This window comes from Babylonia areolata, chromosome 24 (genome assembly GCF_041734735.1).
Source record: "Babylonia areolata isolate BAREFJ2019XMU chromosome 24, ASM4173473v1, whole genome shotgun sequence".
Taxonomy (NCBI): Eukaryota; Metazoa; Mollusca; class Gastropoda; order Neogastropoda; family Buccinidae; genus Babylonia; species Babylonia areolata.
The window spans coordinates 16,877,969-16,904,420 of NC_134899.1; the positions used below are offsets into that span (position 1 = coordinate 16,877,969).

Sequence of the window (26,452 nt, forward strand, 5' to 3'; positions counted from 1 at the left end):
AATGAGAGGTGCCATGGACTCCATCATGCCCAAGAGGGAAGAAAGTGTCCACGCTGTATCTTGGGAGGAGTGGCGCCAGTGGCTGAGAAAACCTGCCAGACGGTCCCAGTGATCTGGCGCCAGAGAGACTATCATGGACCGCGTGTCGAATCTCATCCCTAAGAAGTCGAAGGACTGACGTGGGGACAGATCGCATCTCTGCTGGTCCCTGAGGAAGCCCAGTTGGGAGCAAAGGTCTAGAAGTCTGGCCATATGACTCAGGCACAGGGCCTGCGACTGGGCCAGGATAAGCCAGTCGTCCAGGTACACACAGAGACAAAAGGATTCCGAGCGGACGATGGACACCAATTCCCGCACCACCTTGGTAAACGGGAAAGGGGCAAGGGACAGACCAAATGGGAGGGCCGGGAACTGGAACCCCTTGTCCCTCCACACGAACCTCAGGTACCGATGGGATGCCGAATGAATGAGTATATGAAAATAAACATCTTCCCGATCGACAGAGGTAGGCCAATCACCTTGTTGGATGGTCTCCCGAATCTGTGCCTGTGTGTCCATCTTGAATTTGATTTTGGGGAGGAATTTGTTGAGGGGGGACAAGTCCAAAACTGGTCTCCACCCTCCCAAGACCTTTGGAATCACCAACAACCAGCCGTAAAAACCGGGGCCCGGGTCCGAGAGTTGAGATATAGCCCCATGAGGAGTGGGTGCGATATCTCTTTTTCTAGGATGCTCTCCTGCTCCGTCGAGCTGGGCACCTAAGGAGGAGGAGTGGATCTTAGAGGGGGGCAGCCCTCCACCCAAGACAGCATGTACCCCGACTCTAGCACTGACATAATCCCGTCGTTGAATCCCAGAGCACACCACTGATGTGCATGCCGGGACAAGTTTCCTACTTGGAGGGGCTGAACGACTGGCGGTGCTGAATCGGGGCCCAGTCATTGGGGGTGCTGCCTTCTGGCCTTGGGCATGGCCGGTCGGCTTGGACGGACATAAGGTGGTTTAGTCCTCTGCCACTGATTCTGCACACGCTGCTTTGACTTAGGCGGCGTGGTATATGGAGGGGCCCTGGTGGCCGGTCTCTTCAATGGCATAGAACCCTGGAGCCCATGAGAGGTGTGGGCCAAATATGAGGCCACCTCCCTGTTTGTCTCTGCCCTGTGGCTGACAAAATGGGGCGGGAACTGGCCGAAGAGGGAGTGCTGCTGTGCTGGGATGGACCGCATGAGACCAGATGCTACCCTATTGCCAAAAGCGTGTAACCTCTGGTCGGTGAAGAGGCCAGGCGGGACAGAGGAAGGAGATCCCGTGTCCTGATTAACCGGACACTGTTCCTACAGCTCATTGGCCCTGTGGAGGAACGCGTTGAAGGTGTACGCCATGGAAACCTCGAGGAGGCAGCGGCCAATTTGTCCCACTCTGCTAACGTTTTAAAGGATAGGGTAGCTGAAGTGGGGAAGGTGATGTGTACCAGGACCACACCCCTCCCTTGGAGGAATCTTTAAGGAACTTTCCCGGGGAAAAGGCGCCCGGGGCAGAGAGGGACTCCCTGCCTGGAGGAGGGATGGAAGCAGCACCCCTGACAGTGCGGGTTGGCTGATTAAGCCATTCCTGCACCATTTCTGGCACTCTGAGTCGCCTTGTGGTTCTGGAGTTAGAGTCACATGGCGTAAGGAGGGTCAAGGGTAACAAAGTAGCCTGAGGGACTGATTCGGCATACGTGACCCTATTGGGGAGGGTCAGTTCGAGCTCGGCAAAGTCCGAGTTTGGTTCAGGCTGGTCCCTAGGGAGGCGCAGGCTCAATCTGTCCCCCCTGGGATGTGGGCGAAGAGTGCTCATCTGCTTGTTCGTCCTCATCCGAAGACAGGGGCTCCCACTCTTGTTCGCAGTCCATCCCCTGCTGGGTGCCATCCCAAGTGGATGTACCCACTGGGGCGTCCTGTGAGCTGTGGTCAGCCCAGCGGGATGAGCTGGGACGATCCCGAGCCGGGACCATGTCCACCGCTGTTATGTCCTTGACACCTGAAGCGGGTGGGGAGCGTGTGGACCGTAGGTCCAACCATGCTTGGGATGGTGGGTGCCACCTCTTGAGAGGGCGTCCCTGGATGCAAGAGGGACCCACGGGTGCTGTGAGGGGACAAACACCCACTCATCTCACTGTAGGTCCGAGGGCTGGGCAGGTGGGAACCGCAGGCTCTCCCGGCCGAGTAGGGCCCCTCAGCCGCCGTCGGTCCTGACAAGAAGGCCGTTGTGACCGTGGAGGTCACCTGTGGGTTGACAGAGACCCGATTTGTGGACAGAGTGGCAATATTGGTCGAGGAGCTCGACCTGACCGACAAGGAGTCGATCCCACTTGTCGGGGCTGTGTGTGTCACCCTGTGAGATGTGCTGGGTTGGGTCAGGTGGGGAGCGGACAAGGGGCTGGCCCTTGGTACTCCCGGCAACCCAGCGTGCACCATAGGTGCACCCCAGTACGGGTAGAATGGGGGTAACTACCCGTGGGCACCAGCCATACTGTGACCCAAACCCCAAGGGTCACTGGCGCGTTGACCTCCATGAAGGGAAAAAACCTGGCCAAGTCAGAGGGAGGACAGGTCCGACTTGGGTGTCAGTCCCGCTCGCAGACGAGCGGGCTGACTGCCCGGAACCGCCTGACACGCGCGGGCCTCCCCCAGAAGGGGAGACCGGCCAGATAGCGGGAAGACCTGCAGAGCAGGTTGCCACGCGCCCCGAATCCCCTCCCGTGGGGAGACTGGGGTGGCTTGGCCCGGGGTGGGCAAAGTAGAGATCCCCCCCCCGGAACCAACTTTTTCTCCCCCACCAAAAGGAGGTGGGGGAGGGGGGTCAACAGAGAAGGGAGGAGGGGGAACAACAATGGGGCCCGTGAGGGCCGTCTCCGAGGGGGGACCCGGGTAATGGCCGGGCGCGGCCTCCCCTTGGGAGTTCGCGCCTAGCTGCGAGTCCCCACAGCCAGGAAAGGACTTGCCATTCCCCCCTCTCCCTGCCTCGCGCTGGGACACCTCAGGAGGCGACGCTCGTACCTCTTTCCCCACGGTCCCCTTCATGACCGTTTTACTGGTACGAAAGTCGCCTCCGCGATCAGCGTCTAACGACGCATCGCCACGGTCCGTATCGGGAGGAATCATGAGCTCCGGGCCTGGGAGAGTCTCTTGCCGAGTCTCAATCCCAGCAACATGATCCCTGCCTTCGTGGTATGGCACACGAGGCATGGAACCCGCGCTTAGGCACCCAGCGAAAATCCGACCCCCAACAGAGAAAGGAAAGACAGGATCGACTTAGAGGCAGAAAAAAACGAACGAATCGAGGGTGCCGAGTCGAATCGAGTACACAGAATGTAAGAATACAATAAACACAAGCCGCATGCAACAAAATAAGGCCAAAAGGATACGCTTAATAGCCGAAAAAAGCGTAAGACGAGACAGAGCGTAAACCTGACAAGATGGCGTGGAGAGCCTTGGCCAAAGGAAAGATTCAGCGCTTATAGCTTTTAAGAGGCGTTTGATTGGCTGAGAGCGGGCGGGCCCGTCTTTTCACTGTTAGCCGCGCGAAATTTGGCCAAGCAGAGCAAACCAATAGGCCTAGTTTGCATCAGTTTGACATGGTACAGTATATGACACCAAACGTCACTTCAGATAAGGACACCATATATTATTTCCATACTCTAAGTGAGGTTGCAACAGAGCTTTTATAGTTTTACAAAAATATCACAGTCAAGATAATCAAAAGTTCTTTTGATTAATCCAATCATTTGATTTGCTTTACTATCAAAAGTGACTCCTAGGTCTTTTACACTGTCACGATTTTACTGTGTTTCAGTTTCAGTAGCTCAAGGAGGCGTCACTGCGTTCGGACAAATCCATATACGCTACACCACATCTGCCAAGTAGATGCCTGACCAGCAGCATAACCCAACGCGCTTAGACCCGCGCTTTTACTGTGTTTGTAGTGTTATTCAGTTGCATAATGTTTTGTTTGGATTTCTTCTACCAACATGCATCACTTTACATTTGTCCACATTAAAATACAGATTCCATTTCTCTGTCCAAGCCTGGAGTTTGTCTAGATCTTGCTGCAAGATGTTATTGTTTCATGTCTTATTATATATTTTGGTATCATCAGCAAAGATTTTGTGTAAACTACTGGCTATACCATAAGCTTCTAGTTTCTTTGACAGTCTTTCATGTGTTACACTGTCAAAAGCTTTACGGAAATGTAAGTAAATTATGTGTACTTGATCACTTTTGTCAAGTAACGTGCTGATTTCCTCCATCACCTCCAAAGGCTGTGTAACACAAGACCTTTTATGTCTAAAAGACATGTTGGCACTTAGCATACAGATTATTTGTATCCATGCGTGAAATAATGGCATCCCTTGCATAGGATTCTAGAATTTTGCATGTGAAAGAAGTTAGACTGACTGGTCTATAGCTTCCTGACTCAGACATAGACCCTTTCTTAAAAACTGCTGTGATGTGACATCAGCTTTTTTTTCCCAATCTTTGGGAACAACTGATTCTAATGACCTATTGTACAGTAATATCAGTGGGTAAGACAATTCTCTTGCTAGCTCTTTTAATACCCTTGGTGGTATTTTGTCTGGTCCCTATGCTTTTCAGTGAGGCATCAAGTTCCCTCAACTTTGTTTCAACAGCTTGTGGAGTAATCCTTATCTCCGAAACGGACACACCATTCGACATGGAGCACTCTGTCAGTACTGGTAGTTTGGAAGTATCTTCATTAGTGAAGACGCTAGCAAAAAACGTGTTCAAGGTCTCAGCTTTTTCTTTTTTCAGATGTGGCAAAACCACCATAATCTTTTTGTAATACACTAATGCCTGTATTACATTTTGTTTTTTCTTGTACATATTTCCAGAAGTAACTGGAATAAACCCTATCATGTCACCTGCATGGCATATTATTTTGAAAATGTGACGCATTTTGTTTTGCCTCATAAATTTGTTTTAAAAAAACAGATAAAAAAATAAATAAATCGGGAGTCAGAACATGCAGTCAGGTCACTTGATCAAACGGAGAGAGAGAGAGAGAGGACTCAGGACGGTAATAACTTGAGAAACTTAAGAAATCTGGCAGAGCATGTTGTTCAAAATATGCTCTTGCTATATATTCCAGTGTCAGTAGGATGCAAGCGTGTGCATGCAATTCCAACTTTGTGATTTGGCCATTCCTCCCCCTAGTAATTTGTTTTCTTCAGTTTTTATTTATAATAAAGAATCCACCTCCGGTCAGCATTGTTTATTTTTCCACTGCTCCCTCAACATGCAATGATTACACAACAATTCACATGATGAAGATAGCGAAACTACTGTTTTAAAGAAAAATTACTGCATGAAAACTAAACATAACATGGGGGAACACAGGACTAGTCACTGCATGGAACATGGGGGAACACAGGACTAGTCACTGCATGTAAACTAGACCTCAACATGGGGGAACACAGGACTAGTCACTGCATGTAAACGAGACATCAACATGGGGGAACACAGACCTAGTCAGTGCATGACAATCAGACCTCAACATGGGGGAACACAGGACTAGTCACTGCATGTAAACTAGACGTCAACATGGGGGAACACAGGACTAGTCACTGCATGGAAACTAGACCTCAACAAGGGGGAACACAGGCCTAGTCACTGCATGGAAACGAGACCTCAACATGGGGGAACACAGGACTAGTCACTGCATGGAAACGAGACCTCAACATGGGGGAACACAGGCCTAGTCACTGCATGGAAACTAGACCTCAACATGGGGGAACACAGGCCTAGTCACTGCATGGAAACGAGACCTCAACATGGGGGAACACAGGACTAGTCACTGCATGGAACATGGGGGAACACAGGACTAGTCACTGCATGGAACATGGGGGAACACAGGACTAGTCACTGCATGGAAACGAGACCTCAACATGGGGGAACGCAGGCCTAGTCAATTGGATATCAACACAGCGGAATACAGGCCAAGTCACTGTATGAAGCTGGTTATCAACATGGGGGGAACACACACAGTCCTTGTCAAAGCAGGAAAACCAGACATGGGAGAGGGAACACTGGCCTCTTCACCACAGGAAAACTGGACATCAGTATGGGGATAAACTGGCATAGTCACTGCATGAAAACTGGACAACATGGGGAAATAGAGGCTTAGTCACACTATGAAAATGCATTTGGCAATTTTGTTGTTATGATTCATCAAAGCTAGATAGTGGTGATGAAGACCAAGAAAGTTTGAAACTTTGATACACCTGTATCATATTCGTAAAACAATGACATACTGTATCATATTTGTAAAACAATCACATACTGTACCATATTCGTAAAACAATGACATACTGTATCTTATTTGCATAAAACAATCACATACTGTATCATATTCGTAAAACAATGACATACTGTATCATATTCGTAAAACAATGACACACTCATGGACATGGGCTGCCTTTGCTACTTGGAATTATTCTATTTCCAGCACACAACTTTTGGTTTGACAAACGCTCATTTCCGATGGTGAGCAAAAGTATAATTTGGATTGATAGGCCAATGTGTAATTAAGTGCTGGTATGTGTCCCCCTATCCCCACCTCCAAAACACAACCTGCTTTTCTAGTTTCATTCTTGTTTTTGAATGATCAGAAATTACATGTAAGCCATGAAGGCTTCAACTTTTGTTTATAGGTCAGACCGGCATAAATCTGGAAAATTACCCCGTTTTATCAAGTATTTTATTACACTGCAGCAGGTATGCCTGTAACTTGTTAGGTGCTAATTGATGAAATAATCCAGAGATAAAGAGTAAAAACAAACAGTGTGATGAAGAACTTCTCCATAACTAGGACTGACCACTGCGCCACACGGAAGAAAAACTGGCAAAACACTTAAATCCCACTGTTCAAACACCACTTTAACAGAACTAAACTCATAAACGAATACATTTAAATCCTTTCTCCTCAATCATCAAAAACATGACGCATGACTCGTACAATCCATTCTCTGCTGTCACTGATTCAGACAGGTGGGAAAACATCACAAAGGACTGTGCCTGCTGCAGGACACAGTGGTAGAGGAGAAGCGAACCCAACCAGCGGTCCAGAGAACAACAACCAAAAAAAAAATGCTCAGGAAGGCACATGTTTCTGATCCAGCTTTCTGATACGAGGTCTGGAAACTAGACTGCTGCTCCAGTGATACAAACTCCACAATTCGAACATGAGCTGGCACAAGACTGGTGGAACCATTATAAAGTGGCCCAATCAGTTACTGTCTCATACAAGTGATTTCTGATGATGCGTTTTACTTGGCCTGACCCTTAATTCCTCCTGTCACAGCCCACGACTGACGTAATTCCACTGATTCACTTTGGGAGAAAGACCAACCTCTGGCAGCATGCTTGTCGAAACAGAAAAAAAAAAGACAGAAATAAAAATGAACAATGGTAGAGATGGAGGAAAAAAATCAAGGAGGAGGAGGAGAAAGAAGAGAAGGTGGAGATAAAATAGTTTTTAAAAATGGACAAGGAGAAAGAGGAAGAGAAAGAGACAGAGGAGGAGAAAAACAACAGGGGTGGGGAGAGGAAGAAGATAAGGTGGATATAAAATAGTTTTTAAAAAATGGACAAGGAGAAAGAGGAAGAGAAAGAGACAGAGGATGAGAAAAACAACAGGGGTGGGGAGAGGAAGAAGAGAAGGTGGAGATAAAATAGTTTTTTAAAAATGGACAAGGAGAAAGAGGAAGAGAAAGAGACAGAGGAGGAGAAAAACAACAGGTGTGGGGAGAGGAAGAAGAGAAGGAAGGAGATGAGAAGGGGGTGGGAGGGGGGGAGAGAAGTTGGAGGTGGGGAAGAAAAACTAGACTGCTGCTCCAGGATTACAAGTTCCACAATTCAAACTCCAGCAGGCACAAGACTGACAGAGGCAATATAAATAATATAAATGATACTAACTGTAGATGCCACTTGATAAAAAAAATAATAACAATAACATCTGGGGTACCCGGAAAATACAATGAATGTGTTCACAACATGAAACTATTTTTTCAAATAAATAAACAACAGTCAATACCAAGAAATGAACCAGAGAAGATTCATTTGAACAAAGGAATAAGCCAGCCATGGAGGTCATCCACAAAATAATGGTGCTCGCCTTCACACTTCAAAAAAAACAAAACAAAACAAAAACACACACAAACACACACACACACACACACAGTGACACACACACAGATACTGTGCGTATCAAGGAGTGAAAGGTGATGTTAGGCGAAGTGAACATGTGTTTTTTGGGTGGTTAGTGTCTGTGCAACATAAAAACATTGCCATTGTCCACAGGAGTGCACAACTGGAAAAAAAAAGAAGTCAGTTTCCACACATGCAATGCCCCAAATAAATATCATAATTAACTTTATATAAAAATTTAAAAAATAAATTAAAAAAAATTTAAGTCTGCAGATGGCCAACTAGAGGCCACATGAAGTCAGCTGACACAATTTCACATTCAATGATTTGTTAAATCAATTAGCCTGCACAACAACACAAAAGGCTCTGCTCTCTGATTAAAAAAAGTATTTTCATCTGTAAATTGTTGTCTGTTATTATCACATTGTAATGTTTAAAACTTTATATATGACATAGACATACTGTTTAAATAACAAATGCATTGAAACCAAGCGAAAAATATGTACAAGCAGTGTTCAAAAAACGTTTAGATATAAAAATGTATGTTGATACAGAAATTATATATATATATATATATATATATATATATATATATATATATATATATATATATATATATCGATACAGAAACATAAATTTCTCTTTGTTAAAAGAATGAGATCGTTTACACAGAGACAACAAAACACAATTTTCCCAACTCCACAAAATTAAATAAAAATATTGGAAATATTACAGCAAGTGCATCCAGGTTGGAATAGAGGTAGAGGTACATATATATATATATATATATATATATATATATATATATATATAAGAGACATTTCACCACCACTATACTGAAGTGGTTGTGTTGTAGGCTGATGACTGAGAGGATGTGGAGTTGAGTCCAAGCAAAGGTGGGTTTGTTTGTTTTTTTCTTTTTTGGCCTTTGGCTGGCTCCTATCCAGAACTTAACTTAAAAAAGTATTTACAGGTTCAATCAGGAAGACTGGCATCAAAGCTGTGGAAAATCCACTTCATGGAAGTGCCTTTGGAAGTGTTGCTCAAATTTCCAGACCAACACTGAAGGTAACTCTATCTCTAGGGCCTGGTTGATGCTGGGATATCTTATGAAAAGAAGCTTAGACTACAGAAGTCCAAAAACGCCATCTTCATCATCTCATCCATCATCAACATAGAAAATATTGTCCCATATTCTGTGGCCTTTCATGCCCTGCTGTCACAGTAACCTCAGTTCTAATCCATGCATGAGGTGAGTTCATGTCAAGGTCTTCAATTTCTGAAGATTCATGGAAAAGTTTTTGAAGGGATGTGGTGGTCGTCTCCAATCTGGAGGGTACGCAAACTCTGTCAGGCGCCACAACAAAACAATTATCGTGTTCAAAACAGGGCTTAAAAGGTGGTGTTCTGTGTATGATGAATCAGAACAGGCACCACTGAACACTGGAGAGAACAACACAGCAACATGACAGGGTCTCCTCTGTATTGCCACCTGGTGACCTAACATCGATAATTCCCTTATGGGTTACCAGTTCAGAATCTGCTGCAGATGCACCTAGTTATGGCTGTTTGGGTTTGGGGGATTCCCGATGAGCCACATGGGATAATGCCACTGAATCAGTGCAGATGATGGGGCAGCCCCCCCACCCCCCCCACCCCCCCCCCAAAAAAAAAAAAAAAAAAAGAGAGAGAGAGAGAAGAGACATTTCTTTGAGGGTTTTTTCCCCTTTCCTTCATGCCCTGAACCCCCACCCCACCCCCTACTATTCCCTGAGGAGGAAAACTGGTACACATAGAATCAAAAGAATGTGTGTGTGTGTGTGTGTGTGTGTGTGTGCATGCGAATGTGTTTGAGTGTATGCATGTGTGTGTGTGCGTGAATGAACATGTGCTTGTGCGGATGTGTGTATTCATGCGTGCATGTGTGTTATTTAGATATTTTTGCAAGACACAAGTGGAAATATCAACACTGAACAATTCATAACTTTTACATGTAAGAAACAATGCAACTGTACAGATAACATGCAGAATAAGCAATGGAACATATCAAAATATGTGCATACTTTTGGTTGCTATTTTCAGCGCTTTGGCCTTCACACAAAAGTTAAGAGCACCTCTAAACCCACTGATTGTCACCTGCTTTTAGCCTCCATTCTTCTTCTGCATTATGGGCTGAAATTCCCATGTTCACTCATATATGAGTAGGCTTTTATGTGTATGACCCATTTCACCCCACTATGCAGACAACCATACTCCGTTTCTGGGCTATGCATGCTGGGTATGTTGTTTCCTTAATTTGTGCTGTTCCGCAGACATGTACGCAGAGCGTGACCTTAGTGAAGCTGCTCTGCTTACATTTAAGCAGTTATCTCACAATTTTTACTGAGACTGCAACGCTTTAAGGGAAATAACATATGTTTGCAAATGACAGATGTTTCTAAATGGATTTACCTTCCTTGACCACGGCATGAACATTTGTGTGAGAGTTTGTTTAAAAGACTAACTCACTAAAGTCTTAAATATAGACGATGGATTCAGTAAGATGGCGGCTGATTGACTGACTTGATGTTTTTGACAGCAAAAAAACCTGATAAATTAGTGTCAGAAAAAGGCTCCAACAAAGAAGACAAATAAGAAGCTTTTATAGTGTTGTTTTTAAGTGTAAAAATGATATTGAGGAGCCGAACATGTAATCAGTGATAGAATAGTGACTGGAATAGTGCAGTGACCATGAAATCTATTCTTCTCCGGATTGTTTGGATACCTTTTCGTGTGGACTGTGGAATAGTTACATCTGCATCCACATAGATGAGTTAAGAATATCTATAAACCTTTTGTCTTGCAGTTTTTGATCACTAATTTGAGTATCTGAGTTGATTTCTTGTGATTTTCAAAAATCATGAAAAATCATGCAATTCCTTGGTGCATGGTCTTGTCTGCGACTCGACTGAGTTAACCAACTGAATGTTGGCATGAATTACAAGTTTTTAATGTGCATATTTAATCTTCCGCATGTATATACACATGACGGGGGTTCAGGCACTTGCAGGTCTGCACATATCTATGTTGATCTGAGAGATCAGGAAAATCTCCAAGCTTAGCCCACAAGGTTAGCTGAAACCCGGATTCAAACTGGAAATCAAACTGAGGAATCTTTGGCAAGGAATCCAACCCTCAAATCATTTGAACACACCACCCATCATTGTTTCTCTACAGCAAGAAACTTAAAACTTGACGTCACACCTGGAAGAAGTAGTCCCTTACTCGCATGCTTTCAAACAAATCTAAAAACATTCCATACCAAGCAGTCTACACATTATTTAGGCACTCCGTTCCATACTCTGTATCCTGTGGATTCACATCCATTTCTTCCTTTCATTCTAAGAAATTAGACAACAATGTCTTGTGGCCACTCACCAACAATGTCGTACTAAACCATGCATGCATGTACAACATTAGCTGATATGACAATACAAGGTTATCACAATGACAAATTAATATTGGTATAGCCTCAGATATGACAGAACTGACCAGATGATGTCAGTTCAACTGTACAATACACAGTTTCTGTAACAACAGTCTTAGTTAACAGGACATTAATTCACAAAGCTGACCAGTTATGTCAGTATAAATTTAGTTAATGGAACTTACAAAGCTGACCAGTTATGTCAGAGTAATTTTAGTTAATGGAACAAAACATGGTTGCTAAAAATTACTTGATCAGAAAGATAATATCAAAATAGTTAAAGACGAAATGCCACCAGTGGTGAAAACGATTTTTTCTTCCTTCTTCATTCATGGGCGGCGAGTCCCATGTTCATTCTTATGTTCACATGCACTTTAACATGCATGACTGATTCGATCCTGCCATGTATGCAGCCATACTCCGTTTTCAAGGTTGTGCATGCTGAGTAAGTTCTTGTTTCCATAAACCACAGATGGCCCACATGAATTAAGAGATCTTATTGGACTTATAATGTGTGCATTTCATTTTCTGCATGCACATCTGTTGCTATGGAGGATGTGAAAATCTCCATCAGACGCTGCTACTATGATTCTAACCTGTCCCTAGGACTAAAAGTCCAATGCTAACTGCATCACATAAATGGGGAAACAAAATAGAATAAAATACAATACAATTATACAATTCAAATAAATGATTAATAAATCATCTTTTGCAATGACAAACAATGGAAGACCAGAAAATGTTTTGACAAGGATATTGGTTAAAAGTTTCATGTGAAGCATCAAACACAGAACTGCTGATCAGTCAAGCCAATATCTTTCATCTAAACTTAAAGCCATATTACTGATATTTAAATTTTAGGAATTAAACACAGACGCTTTAGTCGTGCTAATTATAGTCAAGCAGATACCTTTTATCTAAACTCAAACTTGTAATTCTGAAAGTGAAATATTTTGTAGCGAAACACAAAGCTTTAGTCACACTTTTTCCTTCAATTAAACACAAAGCTATAATCATGCCACAGATAATTTTCATTCATTAAACTGAAATCAATATTTTCTCTCTTTTTTTTTTTTTTTTCAAAGCACATCAACAATAAAAAATGAAAGAGGCAGTGGGGGGGAAGGAAGTATCTTTTGTTGATTACTGCCAAGAGTACAACACAAGGAGGGAAAAAAATCCTTAGACCATTGACATGCTGTAACAAAGTTTACATTATATATATATATATATATATATATATGAATTACTAAAAAAAATAAAAAGGCTGCCTCACACAAAACAAAACATCAAAGCTGCCTGGCTCCACTCACAACCCTCTCAATGCCCTCCACAGTTCGAGGGCACTTCTCCGACAGGTTGACTGGCGTCGTGTCCGTGATCAAGATGTTGTCTTCGATGCGTATGCCGATACCGCGGAACCGTTCATCCACTGACAAGTCGTCCTTCTGGATGTAGATGCCTGCCAGAGACAGAGAAAGGACAAGAGTCAACAGTGGAACTTACTTTCATTCGAGATCTTGTGATGCAAATTTTAACCAATGGTCATGTTCTAAAAGTGATTGTGCTTTATGTGTTCAATGTCATGTGCACTTGAGCCAAAAGACATATTTTGTGTGAGTTTATAGACATTGAAGAATCTAATCTATTCATATGTGGTGATTTCAGACAAGATCAGAATCATGGAAAACAAAACAAAACAAAAAAAAGATAATTCCTGTCTGTACTGCACACACACAAAGAAAGGAGTATGTGATTTTTGGACAATAAGGCGATATTTTCCCATAAAATGATAAAACTTCGATCATCTAAATTATGAAGGCTGTTTATATACATGGTCTACCACTGGCCTTTCAATGAACACACAAACGGCCACTTCAGGCACACGTGTAGCATGAACAGCTTGAAAAATACAATTGAAAAAATATTTTTGAGCCAAAAATTTACAATAATTCAATGGCATATAAACAATGATGCTTGTGGCTCTTCAGAAGTGCATGTGCAAGAAAATAAAGCGCCTCTGCTTAAAAGTGATGCTCATGACGTTGGCTGCATACACAGCCATTTTCCGAAAATTCAGCATTATTTCACTATGCCCCCCCCCCCCACCCCCCCCCCCCCCCCCAACAAGAAAACTGTGCAAGGTCATTAACATTTGGTGAACCCTGAAAGAGCCCCAAACACCCAAAGAAAAAAAAACTGTGTCAAGATCCCTTAACTTTTTGTGGACCATGTATAACTGGAAGATCCCCCCAGCATCCCCATGGAGGGTAGGGGGGCGGGGGTGGGTGGGGTGGGATGGCAGTCATCAGATGACCCACCTGGCTCCACTGTGATGACCATGCCAGGCACCAGTTTGACGCGGCGAGAGATGTCCTCCGTGTCGTGGACATCCATCCCTAGGTAGTGACCCACATGGTGGGGACACAGCTCCTGGGCTTTCTGTCAAACAGTTCACTTAGTTCACTTACTTACTCACTCACTGCATTCGGACAAATCCATGTACTCTACACCACATCTGCTAAACTTATTCTGTGAAAACAAACTGTCTGGAATAAAACTTGGGACACAGCAAAGCAAAACTCAACAGAGCAGAACACAACATATTTCACCAAGTGTACTGGGGTCATGAGGAATATCAAGACATTCATCACATCTTTGGTTTCGCTCTCACTCTAAAGAGGGGACTTCAAAGCAGAAGGTGACTGCTTCCAGAACCTACCCTGATGACATCGGTAGCAGGGGCACTCTGGGACACGATGCCCAGCTTCTGCAGCTCTATGCCCAGCAGAGCCAGCATCTGCCGGTGGATCTCGTCCAGAGAGTTCCTGGGCGTACTCAGGGAGACGCACACTGTGTGAACTGCCAGCACCGCTTCGTACAGTGCTCGCTGAGCAGGGCTGAACTTGCCTGCAAATACACAGTTGTTTTGGGGTTTTTTTGTTGTTGATTTTTCCACCACTCTTACTGTTTTGCATGTGTGTCTGTGTGGAGCATGGCCTAATAGTAATGCACACTCAACTAGGAAATGTGTGTCCCATGGTTCCAGTGCCATATCGACCACAGTTTTCACTGTCCAATCCAATTTGAGAGAAATCAATTGTGATATATTTATATACACACATATTTCTAAGTTTTCAATCTGTCAATCCCATTCTCATGAACGTATTTCACCCTGTTGTACACCGTAGGTCTGTGGGACCATGTCACTTTTTTTTTAACATTAAAGCTGTATTCATTAAACATGGTGTCAAAAATGGCAGATGTGCATGAGACTGAGGCTGAAAAGAGGATATCAAAAACGGCACACATTCTTGTTGTGATATATTTCATTCTTTAGAAAGTGTGGGTCTGTGAGACCCACAAGGTCAGAACAGGAGTAGCTATTTGCAAGACATGTTGGGTCATTCTTCAGTGGTAGTCATCAGTAGAGGTTACTCACTTCAGTGCATGAATTGTACAGGAAAACAATATGTTCTGGCGTGATGAGTGATAGTATGTGTGGTGCATAATAATATTGAATATCTCTACATATGTACAGTTGTTAAAAAAAAAAAAGGGGGGGTGGGAAGCAAAATTTGGGTTAAAATGTTGCAAAATAAAATGCATAACGTCATGTGAAAATGGTGGCCAAAAAAGGGAAAAGGAACACTGCTGCTGTTGTGCCTCATTAAAACTACAGGTAAACATTTCAGTAAGTTCATTTTATGAGTCTAAAAGACTGGTGAAAAGCCAAATCTCAACATAACATCTTTGAAACATGCTCACAATCAATCTTGTCACACGGGACATCGTTTAAAGCTTATCTTTCCACATCGTTGGTATTGCACTGGACATGAGGGTTCAACGCACTTTTACTCAACAATGAAGCCACAAACGGAAGTTGGTATGGGTTCAAGGTTATCGCTACCATATCCTTCTTTACTTTTTTTTTTCTCCAGCAAATTTACTTTAAATCTCAATCAAAAGAAATGTTTGCTTAAATTCCAGATGCCGCAGTCATTGCAAGGCAAAGAATGGACATTTTTCTTCCTGATAAAAACAACATAGCCATGAAACCATCGAAGACCCTGGTTTTTGAGATGTCAAACTGGATTTTCATGTCAGTTAATTCCCTCAAGTCTTTCTGACAACAAAGGGTTAATCAATGACAGCAAGTCACAAGCATTCACACATATCAAAATTGGAAAATTCAATGTCTTTTAGGCCTATCAAATACTTTCTATTTTATCAACTTTACTTCCCTTCTTTGAAATAAATTCGTTTAACTGATGGATTTCAGCCACTGTGTTGATTGTGTTATGTTAAGACTTGCACCATGTGACTCCACTTAACTCATTCTATACTGCCCGATGACTTCCTTCATATACTCTGTACTGGCCGTTTGTTTATGTTTCAAGAAAAGTTACTAAAAAAGAATGCAAGTACATAGAGTTGTGAAATTTTGTGTTAATGTAAAAAATAGAATGTACTAACATTTGGCAAAGTTTCAGAGCACTCACTTTTTTACTGACTGATCTATCATATTTTGGAAGAAAAAAAATCCATGTTTTTCACAACTGACATTAAGGGGGTGAGTTTTTCTCAAATTATTACAGAAACTTTACAAATGTGGTCTTTTGTAACCATAGACACTTCCTAACTGTAGCAGTTGAATGGGCAAATGTATATGCACAGTGGATATCTACTATAGAATCAGTTTGCATTCGACTTTGAGCCACAGTACTTGCCGAAGTTGACAGAGACATCATCTTGTTGAGTGAGTGAGCAAGACGGCTGAGTTGGGTGACTGTACGCTCGCATGTATTGTACTCAAACAAAGGCATTCTCAGCCACAATAAAAGTACATGTGCACTTTTGGGTAACTGTAGAACAGAGCTGTGCCATTAAGACCGTTAATCTATAAACAACAAATTTTTAAACTTGCGGTATACTATAGCGTACTAACAAAGCGTTGAGCGCATGAGGTATGCTATAGCGTACATTAGCATAGAAAGAGTGAAAGAGAGGCTTTTGGGGATCACAACATTTTTCATTGAATAACAAAAGAACAATGAAATCAAATATCTTAACATGAAAAACAGCCTGAAAAGAGAAGATTAAGATTTGAATACACACAACTTCTTCTTGTTCAGTGTTGAATTTATCATTCCTTTTTTTTTTTTTTTTTTTTTTTTTTTGTCATCTGTGTGATTCGATAAGCATTATGCCTTAGATTTAGTGTCCAATAACTCTGAGAATATCAGTTTGTGTTGTATGCTGACAATCACTGTGTTTCTCCGAATTCATGAGATGCATAACATAATATTATTTCATCTCAACAAAGTTCTGTTTAAATGTTGGAAAAAAAATTTCAAGAATTATAACACTTTGCCACATATAATTTCTATGTATGCTGAAAATGCGTCATTGAGTGCATAAAAACAATGCACTGATATTTGTTGTTATTTGCCAAGTGTACCAGAAGTCTTCTAAGGAAATTTAATTGCTTCTGTCAGATTTTTGTATCCAGTAGAAAGCACTTCAAATCACACAGCAACAAGCATTATTGATATGCACATCCCCACATTATCCATGCACAACATGGAAATAAGTAACTTTTGTTTTCTTCTTCCGATTGTGCCTGAAAATATAAGAGATTTAGATTTTTTAACAACCAATCTAAACTGTATTTAACCAGTTTTAATTTTGCCTCCAATTCCCACTTTGTGTGACCAGCACTGAAAAATGACTCATTTACTTATTTTATTCATTAATCAAGACAAAGTAAACTAGCAAAAAAAAAGATTACCCTATAGAATTTGAGGCAAGCACACAAAATCTAGAGTTAATCTCATATCAAATGATTTTTTTTTTTCAATGATGAGTACAACAGGCCCAGTAAAGATTGAAGATATAGTGTGCCCTGCACTTGATTCTATCACAAAAGGGTGCTGTCAACAGTGGTTGTGGACACCGTGCTTGATGAGCAAACTACCACAAACTACCAGTTCCAAACCTGAGGATGAGGTTTTTCTCCCCTCCACCTGACTTGAGTGGTGTGTCTTCACACTAGTCTTGCAGGTGAGATGGTACATCAAGTTCTGCCTGGAACATGAACTTAGTCACCAAAACTATCCAAACAAATGTGAAATGTATTTTGAACAAATCAAGCAAAAATGATGGACTGCAGAACAGTAGAAGACATTTGAGATTCCAGAATAAAAAAAAACCCAAGATCTTCACATGCCAAAAGACATTATTAAAGTATCATCAAATATATATGTAGCAAAGAAAGAAGCTCCTGCATCAACTGTTACTCAACACTCAGCCTCACCATTGACAGGCCAAGTACGCGTCAGGTCAGAGGAGTACCCGTGCAGCTCACACCCAGCATCCATCAAAACAAGGTCACCGTCAGCAATCACCTGATTGTTGGCCGTGTAGTGGATTGTGTTGGCTCGGGAGCCCCCTAGTGCACAACACACATTACTTTAATACATTATCTATTATGTATCCTATGCCTTTAATTTTCAGATGAAACCCCATGTTTATGATCAGTGTCTTGTTTTTGCTTCGCTTCACAGTAGGCGTTTCATTTTCACTTTAAAATGTCACTTTGATCATGTTTGATATCATATCTTTGTCACTTTGATCATGTTTGTTATTATATCTTATTTTGCTTCATGTTTTTACTTTTTGCTAAACTAAATACACTGTGAGAGATGTAGTAAAGTATTCAGAAGTCTTGAAAAAAAAAAAAAAAGATGAAATCAATAATAACTAATGATATAATGATGGCAGTCACCTGCAACAACTGGGGGATAGGCCAGGAATTGGGCTCCTCGTATGCGGCACTCAAAGTCCATCTTTGCCCACAGATGTGATTCTTCGATCTGTCATAGGTAAATACACAACACAGTCTTACACACCCATACGCACACCACACACACAAACACACACACACACACACACACACATGCACACACACAACACACACACACACACAAGTTGTCAAACACTCATACACCATACTAATGCACTCATATAATTGCATGCACATACAGATCACATGCACACACACATTGGTAAAGTATCCCCCCCCCCCATCCCCCCCCCCCCCCCCCATGACCCCCTGTTTGTTTGTTTTTTTAAACAGATGTGGTGTTATGTATGTATCATTGTATGGATCAGTTCTCAAACTTTTAAACTTCCTGAAAACTGAACAACGTGAAACTGAAAGGGAGGTAACATCTGAAAAAACATGTTGTAAGGCTTGGCATCAATTTCAGGTAATGTTTCCCTTTTAGTTTTACTGTTGAGATATATTTTCAGGTCAGGACTGCCCATGCATAATTATAGTTTGCACAAACATGATTTCACAAAAATGTCTTGTTTTTATTTTTGTTTCCTGACTTTCTGAAAGAAAGACTGACTTCAAAATGATGGTGAAAATACCCTTTGGAATTTCATATCAATTTGAAAAAAACATAAGTACTGCAAACTACCTTGAAAGCGCCCACCCCCACTCGACACAAATTTCACCCTGAAGTTTGGGTGGGGGTTGGGCATTTACTAAGTAATTTACCCTTTGCAGGGGTCCATTTAATTGCTTATTTTCCCCATGCAGCACTAACTAGGCTGAGACTGAGAACAAATAGCTAGCTTCTGAAAGCTTCAGTGAAAGAAGACACAGCCTCATGGACAAGACAAATGACACATCAACATCTCATGCAAGTATATTATTCCTTATCTTAAGATCTTTATAATGTGCATGGCTTTGTAAAGCACCTTGTGACAAATAGCAAACTGAACACTTAGTTCATGGTAATTCTATTTTCTGTCAAAGGGGGGGAGAAGGAGGGGGAGAAGGAGGGGGAGGGGGTGCATTTCCAAGGCATTTTACCCTATGCACAGATTTAACTAAAAAAAAATTTTTAATACGGGCTAAACTAAGGTAGACTACAGTATATATGCAATAAAGACTATAAAAAATATTCTAAAATTTTTAAAAAAGAAAAAAAAAAAGGACTTGCCTTGGGCTGAGAATATCTCATCACAGATCCAAAAGCTTGTGACGCAATCTCCACGCTCTGTTTCATCAGTTCCACTTCCGCCACAGATTTCACAACTCGCAGCTCGTGCATCAGCTTCCGTGTGGTCTCCACAGCTCCATGCCTCTCCTGACCAATCATCTGTGACATGACGTCTCGGTGAAATTTGTTTTGCACCGGGGAGATGAAGTCGTACCACAGCTTGAAGTTGTGGTGCTGGTTGCAGAAGTTGTAAAGGAACCCCTCCAGGTCGCTGTAGTTATAGGCACTGTCCACGCCCGTCAGCTCCACAGTCCCTTCCTTCCCCGAGCATGGCCCTTCCCACAATTCTTTGTGCGGATCTTTTTTGGGCACAAACAGAATCGCTGTGTGGTTGTCTGCTGACACACCTGCATCGTCTTTTGCCTGGATCACCAACACGCTGTTTGGTTCCTGGAAGCCACAAAGGTACAAGAAATCTGAGTTTTGGCGGAAGGGGTAAGGAATATCATTGGCCATGTAAACTCTGCATGCTGAGGGAAAGATGAAGAGGTGACCGGTGATGGAAGACAGGCTCCCCTCCCTGCTACGTGCCCGGCCAACCAGCCGGCTCCGCCGTTCTCTGTATTCCTCTTTGGTGATGTTGGGCGTCACCTCCCCACTGCTCAACAGATGGGGGTGTGTGTGGGCAACAGGCTGGCCAAAGCATCGCACTTGGACTGGGAAGGAGCTGGCAAGACTTTGTACAACCCATGTCTTAGTTCTTTTTGACCTCACTGTGCAGGCATAGATGGAAGGCGCAAATAATTTGTGCGTGTGCATCAGCTGGCATCTGGTCTGTGTCATGCCCCAGTAGCATAGCAACCTTGCCATGGTCACCTTCACCATCATACTCTCCTGGAATACAGAAGTAAACATGACCATAGTCATTAAATATTTGAAACAAAAAACAAAACAAAAACTTAACTGCAGTGTCCCTTTATCTGGCACTCTGGTGATCTAACACTGGTACTAAAGATAGTGATAGCTCCCTGTGCACTGCCAGTGCTATAACAGCTGCTGACAAACCCTGGAGTGGCCCTCAGGACAGGGTTAAGCTTTAAGGGTAGAAAAGTGAGCAAGTGAGAGAGAATTAGACAGGAGATAGAGAATAAAAGAAAACACAGACAAGCATAAAGAAAGTAAAAATGAAATCCTGAAAAAGGGTGGAAGACAAAAATACAAAAAGTTCAATAAAATGGAGGGAGGGAAGGGAAGATAAAACAACCTTCCCATCTTATAAAAGATTACTAAATGTCCCATCTCCCTAAAGAAAACTATCATCAAGTCTAAGCTTTGCATTGCGAAACACTAAATTCAGATACTTATCTCTCGCCACATTTTCCCAGGTGGATATTAATACCACTATTTAAATCTGAGACAAGCCATTATCACTTCTTTAGAACTGCTCTCAAAACAAAGTTACAACACACTGTTATTTTTATTTTTTTATGTTTAAGTACAAAAGTAGTATATATATATATATATATATAGAGAGAGAGAGAGAGAGAGAGAGAGATAGATATATATAGATATATAGATATATATCAATCCATATTCTCCTTCTATCAGAAACCATAGATCATTGTTCTGACCATTATCATCACATAATGTGTGCTAAGTATACTATTCATACAAATTTCCAAAATAGGAGTGACAGCTGCGGGGTTACAGCGTTACACTTTCAATTTGACAAGTGTCTTAAGTTTTGATCTGAGTAATGGCACCAGGTGGGTGAGAAGTGAAGATTTTTGCAATCTCCCGGGTCAGCAGATGTGCAGGTAGACCAGCAATGATCCTTTATGTGCATATGAATGCAGAAGGTAAAATGTGCAACATCCTGTACAGCATGTCAGAGTTTGATGGATAATGGAAACATAAACATACTCAATATAATATGATTTGGCAATAATTGTGAGGGCAATGACTGATATTCACTAATGGATTCAATTAAAAATAAATATATAAATAAATAAAAATTACTGACAAGAATTAGGGATATAACTTCAGCATGTGTATGTATACACATTACATGGATTAAATACTTGCATGTGTGCACATAAACTTGGGCCATATGAAATAACATCCCCACAAGGACTGAAGGTTCCAATTTATTTTATTATAAGGACTGAACCCAAGACCCTCAGATTCATTTTAATTTCAAATTGAAGTGCTCCAACCACTTGGCTATCTCGCCCATTTCCCATTTATTCCAAATGCTATCATTGTCAATGTATGTGTACTGGAAGATGTGACAAAACACAAGAGCCATGGGGACCCCTCCCTCCTTCACTTCCCGTCCAACACATTCACTCACACACTTATTCACGGTCCCCAGCAAACACACACACACACACAAACACACGCGCGCGCGCGCGCGCTGCAAAAAATGTATGTTGCACATAAAGGCAGAAATCAACCAACACTCAACAAAAATCTCTGTATATACAACATTGTTTCATCATCACGACACGGACTTCCACTGTCACTGTCACGGCTGCGTTACCAATACCGGTGTTACTTGAAGTAAGCAAAATTACTTGAATATTTAACCCGAGAGTGCTACAGCAAGTTCCAAATCCCAACTAAGCTACATAACATAGAGAACAGAACGCACATTCACTAACCTGTGGGCTGACAAACTTCCACAATAAAACTTCGAGGATTGCATTTTCTTCGTGAGGTCAACTCAGACCGATGCACCGGAAGCTGCAAACCGAAACTAAAGTGAACGGTCAAAACCGTTTAGCGATTTTGCTGAATGTGGAGCTTGGCAAGGCGAACCTGCCTTGTTAATTTATTTTTACTACTATTTTTCTTTCTTCATTTTCATGAAGTATAGCAAAGTTCGTCATGTCGATGTGCCCAAGGATCTGACGTTCTCTATCCATCTCTCTATGTCTCTCTGTCTCTCTCTGAAATGTTTGCTGATGACACCACCATTCATACTAGTCATAAACCTATGCACCGTTTCCCTTTTTCTTCAGGAAAGTATTGACCAGTTGATTGAATGGTCCGAACTAAACCACATGTATCTCCAGCCTAAAAAAAACAAACAAAATTCCTAATAATCACAACAAGGCAAAAACGTCAAAATATGTCCATAAACTGTTCGCCTATTTTCATCAAAGGCAACAAGATTGAAGAAGTTGACCACCATAAAATCCTTGACATCACTATCGATAATAATTTGTCATGGTCACATCGTATTTTTCTGTTATGCAAACAGGTATCAAGAAATATCTATCAATTGCCTAGAATTAAACACGTTTTGGATCTTCATTGCCGAAAACTATTTGTCAGTGCTAGTGCTTATATAGAATCACACATTAACTATGCTTCGACATTGTGGGATTCGGCGAGTGACAGTATTATAAAACCTCTATTGAGTCTGCATAGAAGAGCTGTAAAATTGAGTCTTTTAAAATCTTCATCATTGACTGTATCTGATTATAAAGCTGTCGATAACCTCCCACTGAAAACAAAACTTCTATTTAACAAAGGTCTATTTATGTTCAAAATCATGTCTGGATTTGCTCCCCCCTCACTAAAGAATAAATTTGTAACCAACACTCATCGTCATGTTCATTAAGTTATGGTACCACTTCCAAGGATCGATCTTTTTAAATATAGTCTGTCTTATTCAGGGGGCTGTTTATGGAATGAATTATTATCCTGCCTCAATGTAAACAATGTAAAAAGCATCCCGAACTTTAAAAACATATATCGTGCACATTTTTTGAAAAACATGTGATTATGTGACACATATCAATTATAAACAACAAACATGTATAGATTGTCAATATATACACGCCTCTCTCCTCCCCTGTCAGTCTCTCTCTATGTCTGTCTCCACTGTCACTGTCACTATATCTGTCTATTCAGTCATCCTCCCCTACCTTCTTTACTCTTCCCCTTGTCCATTCTTCCTTCCGCTCTCCACCATGCCCCTACCCTATTGTCCTCGTTGTTATTCATCTATCGCGATATTGTATTGTACATAAGTTCTATGTTTATGTTTGCACATGCCTCTGTAATTTTGATGTTAGTGTTGTGAATTGACTCTCGCTTCTCCTTTTTTTTTTTTTTTTTTTTTTTTTTTAAATTATCATTCTTGCCCAGAGGGCTGGATGTAAACAAGTACTTTGTGCTTACTCCTTTACCCTCGTAAAATAAAATTTCGTTCGTTCGTTCGTTCATGCACCACCAACATTAAAAGACAAATTTTCTGTAAATTCATCAAGGAATCCCCCCAAAGTCCATATCCCAATTCCAAGAATTGACTTGTTCAAATCCAGTCTGGTTTACTCAGGCACCACCCTATGGAACTCACTCCCAGAAACAATTAAACAACACTATTGCCCGACCACATTCAAAAAACATTGCCTTTCCCACCTTATGCCATAATGTGTAATGTAAATCGTTCATCTTTATGATACTGTTTTTTAAATGTGTATGATTGACTGAGAACCTTCCTCACCCTCTATCCCCAATTCTGGTCTGTAGTGCGGTGTGTGTTGTGTGTGTGTGTTTCTTTCATCTTGTTCATTTTTTTCTATGCATTTTACTAACACCATCAGTGCTAGTTCCTGTATGCCATGTGTGTGTGTGTGTGTGTGTGTGTGTGTTTTGTTTTGATTTTTTTTCCCTGTGTTATGTATCTCTACTAACACCATGCTTTCATGTTATTAAATATTGTGTAGTGTAGACCTTATTCAGGGCGGGTACTGGATGTAAAAAAAACACACCAGTGCTTATCTATTATCATCGAAATAAAGAATTTGTCTTTTCTTGTCTTGTCTTGTCATTCAAAGTGCTTTAATTTGCTTGGGAAAAAGTTAAACTGCTTTCAATTACTGTCTATGATTATGCAGTTTAACTGCACCATGTAACTACGATTTTGATATGGTATTATATTCATTTGGAGTCAACATCTGACAATCAAGCCAACGGTAGTTGAAAAGCTTCACTGGGTAATGGCATTAACGTAATTACGGATAACATGACTGCTGGCTAAACTTCATGGACACGAATATGTATAATATTACATATGCAAAGACTCGCCAGGCGTGAACACGAAAGCTAAAAATGCATTTCTTAGCAGGTTTTTCTCAGAGTTCTCTCGATTTTGATCTTGACAATTTTGATAATTATACTGTTTTCTGACATTGCAGAAAGATTGTTGCGAAGTATAATACTGAGGAGAACTGTTTGCGTTATAGTTGTTTGATATAAGAGGGGAGGTGGGGGGGGCGGGGAAGTGTGTGTGTGTGGGGGGGGGGAGCCGGGGGCGAGGGGGGACGAAGAGTACATAGAGGAGCTAGGAAATGAAGGAAAATAAAAACACGGAGAAACAGAAAAAAAATACAAAGATTAACAAAATAAATGATGAATAAATAAATAGTTTACCCGGCTTTCAATTGTTAAAAGTATTTCCTCGCACGAACACGAAGGCGCGCGCACATACACTGAACACACACGCACACAAACAGGTATACACAAATGCACGGGCATGCATGCTTGCACGCTTGTGCGTACACACACACACACACACACACACACACACACACACACACACACACACACACACACACACACACAATCATGCTAAATCCCTCCCGCACCCACCCACTTTTTTTTTTTCATCTATTTCCCTTCGCGGAAGACTGCTGATGCTGCTACTATATATACTACTACTTACAGCGCTGAATCTGGTGCAGAGACAAATCAAAGCGCTTTCGCACCAGTCATTCACTGACACAAATGCATGACTTTAAAACTGAATAAAAATTAAAAAAAATTTAAAAAAACTGAAGACAAGGAAGAGACAGGGAAGGGAGGCTATTTTGGGAAGAGGTGGGGTTTAGGGCCAGACTTGAAAGAGCTGGTGTGGAGACCTGACGAAGCGAAAGAGCTATTTTGCTATTTTTTATTCCTATTACAAGGCCCAGAGACAGAAAGAACGGCGGCCAACAGTCGAGTGTTTGAATCTGGGTATGTGTAAACAGAGTGGATCCGAAGCCGATTGTAGACGGAGAACGAGATGGAGTGTAGAGGTGAAGGCAGCCACAAAGATAGGAAGGAGTATAGATTTGTGAATACATTTATAATATAGAGTGCTGATCTTGTATTGTATTCTGTGTGAGACAGGGAGCCACTGGATATGTTGCAAAAGAGGAGTGATGTGCTCAGATCTTTTCTTTCTGTGGACGAGTCGGGCAGCAGAGTTTTGTTTTGGCAAACCAGACAATAGAGAGTTACAGTAGTCAAGGCGAAAGAGAATGAGAGAAACGACAAGTCTAGGTGTTGCGTCAGTGGACAGATATTTCCGGATGGAACTGATGCGCCGCAATAGACAGTAACATGACTGACATGTCTGCAAGATAAATTTTGCACGGCATGGGCAGTGTGTTGTCAAGGACAACACCGAGGTTCCTGACTGAACTGGAAAGAGTGATGGATGTACTGTCAAGTTTGATTGTGTCAGTTGTGATGGAAGAGTTTTTGTTTAGTTCATATGATCATTGCTTCAGTTTTGTCCGCGTTCATTTGTAACTTATTTAGAGTCATCCAGTTTTGTATGTCCAGGAAGCAACTGGATGTTTCATGCAAGAGCGACGACAATTTTTCAGGGGTATCATTCTTCTGGAGTTAGAGTGTCATCAGCATAAGAATGATGACTGACATTATGGCGGTTGATAATTTCAGCGAGAGGAGCAGTGTACAGT

General features: G+C 41.8%; 1 protein-coding gene across 1 annotated transcript; it reads right to left on the minus strand.

The window, feature by feature from the left end:
* Positions 1-9,971: 9,971 nt before the first annotated feature.
* On the minus strand, positions 9,972-22,419 carry LOC143298760 (xaa-Pro aminopeptidase 3-like). The gene is made up of 7 exons (XM_076611702.1): positions 22,352-22,419; positions 19,689-20,582; positions 18,461-18,548; positions 17,990-18,124; positions 14,396-14,583; positions 13,995-14,115; positions 9,972-13,135 (listed from the first exon to the last, which is right to left on the minus strand). Exons 2-7 carry the CDS (start codon positions 20,574-20,576, stop codon positions 12,963-12,965), a joined length of 1,593 nt encoding a protein of 530 aa, XP_076467817.1. The 5' UTR covers positions 20,577-20,582; positions 22,352-22,419; the 3' UTR covers positions 9,972-12,962.
* Between the last annotated feature and the right edge of the window lie 4,033 nt (positions 22,420-26,452).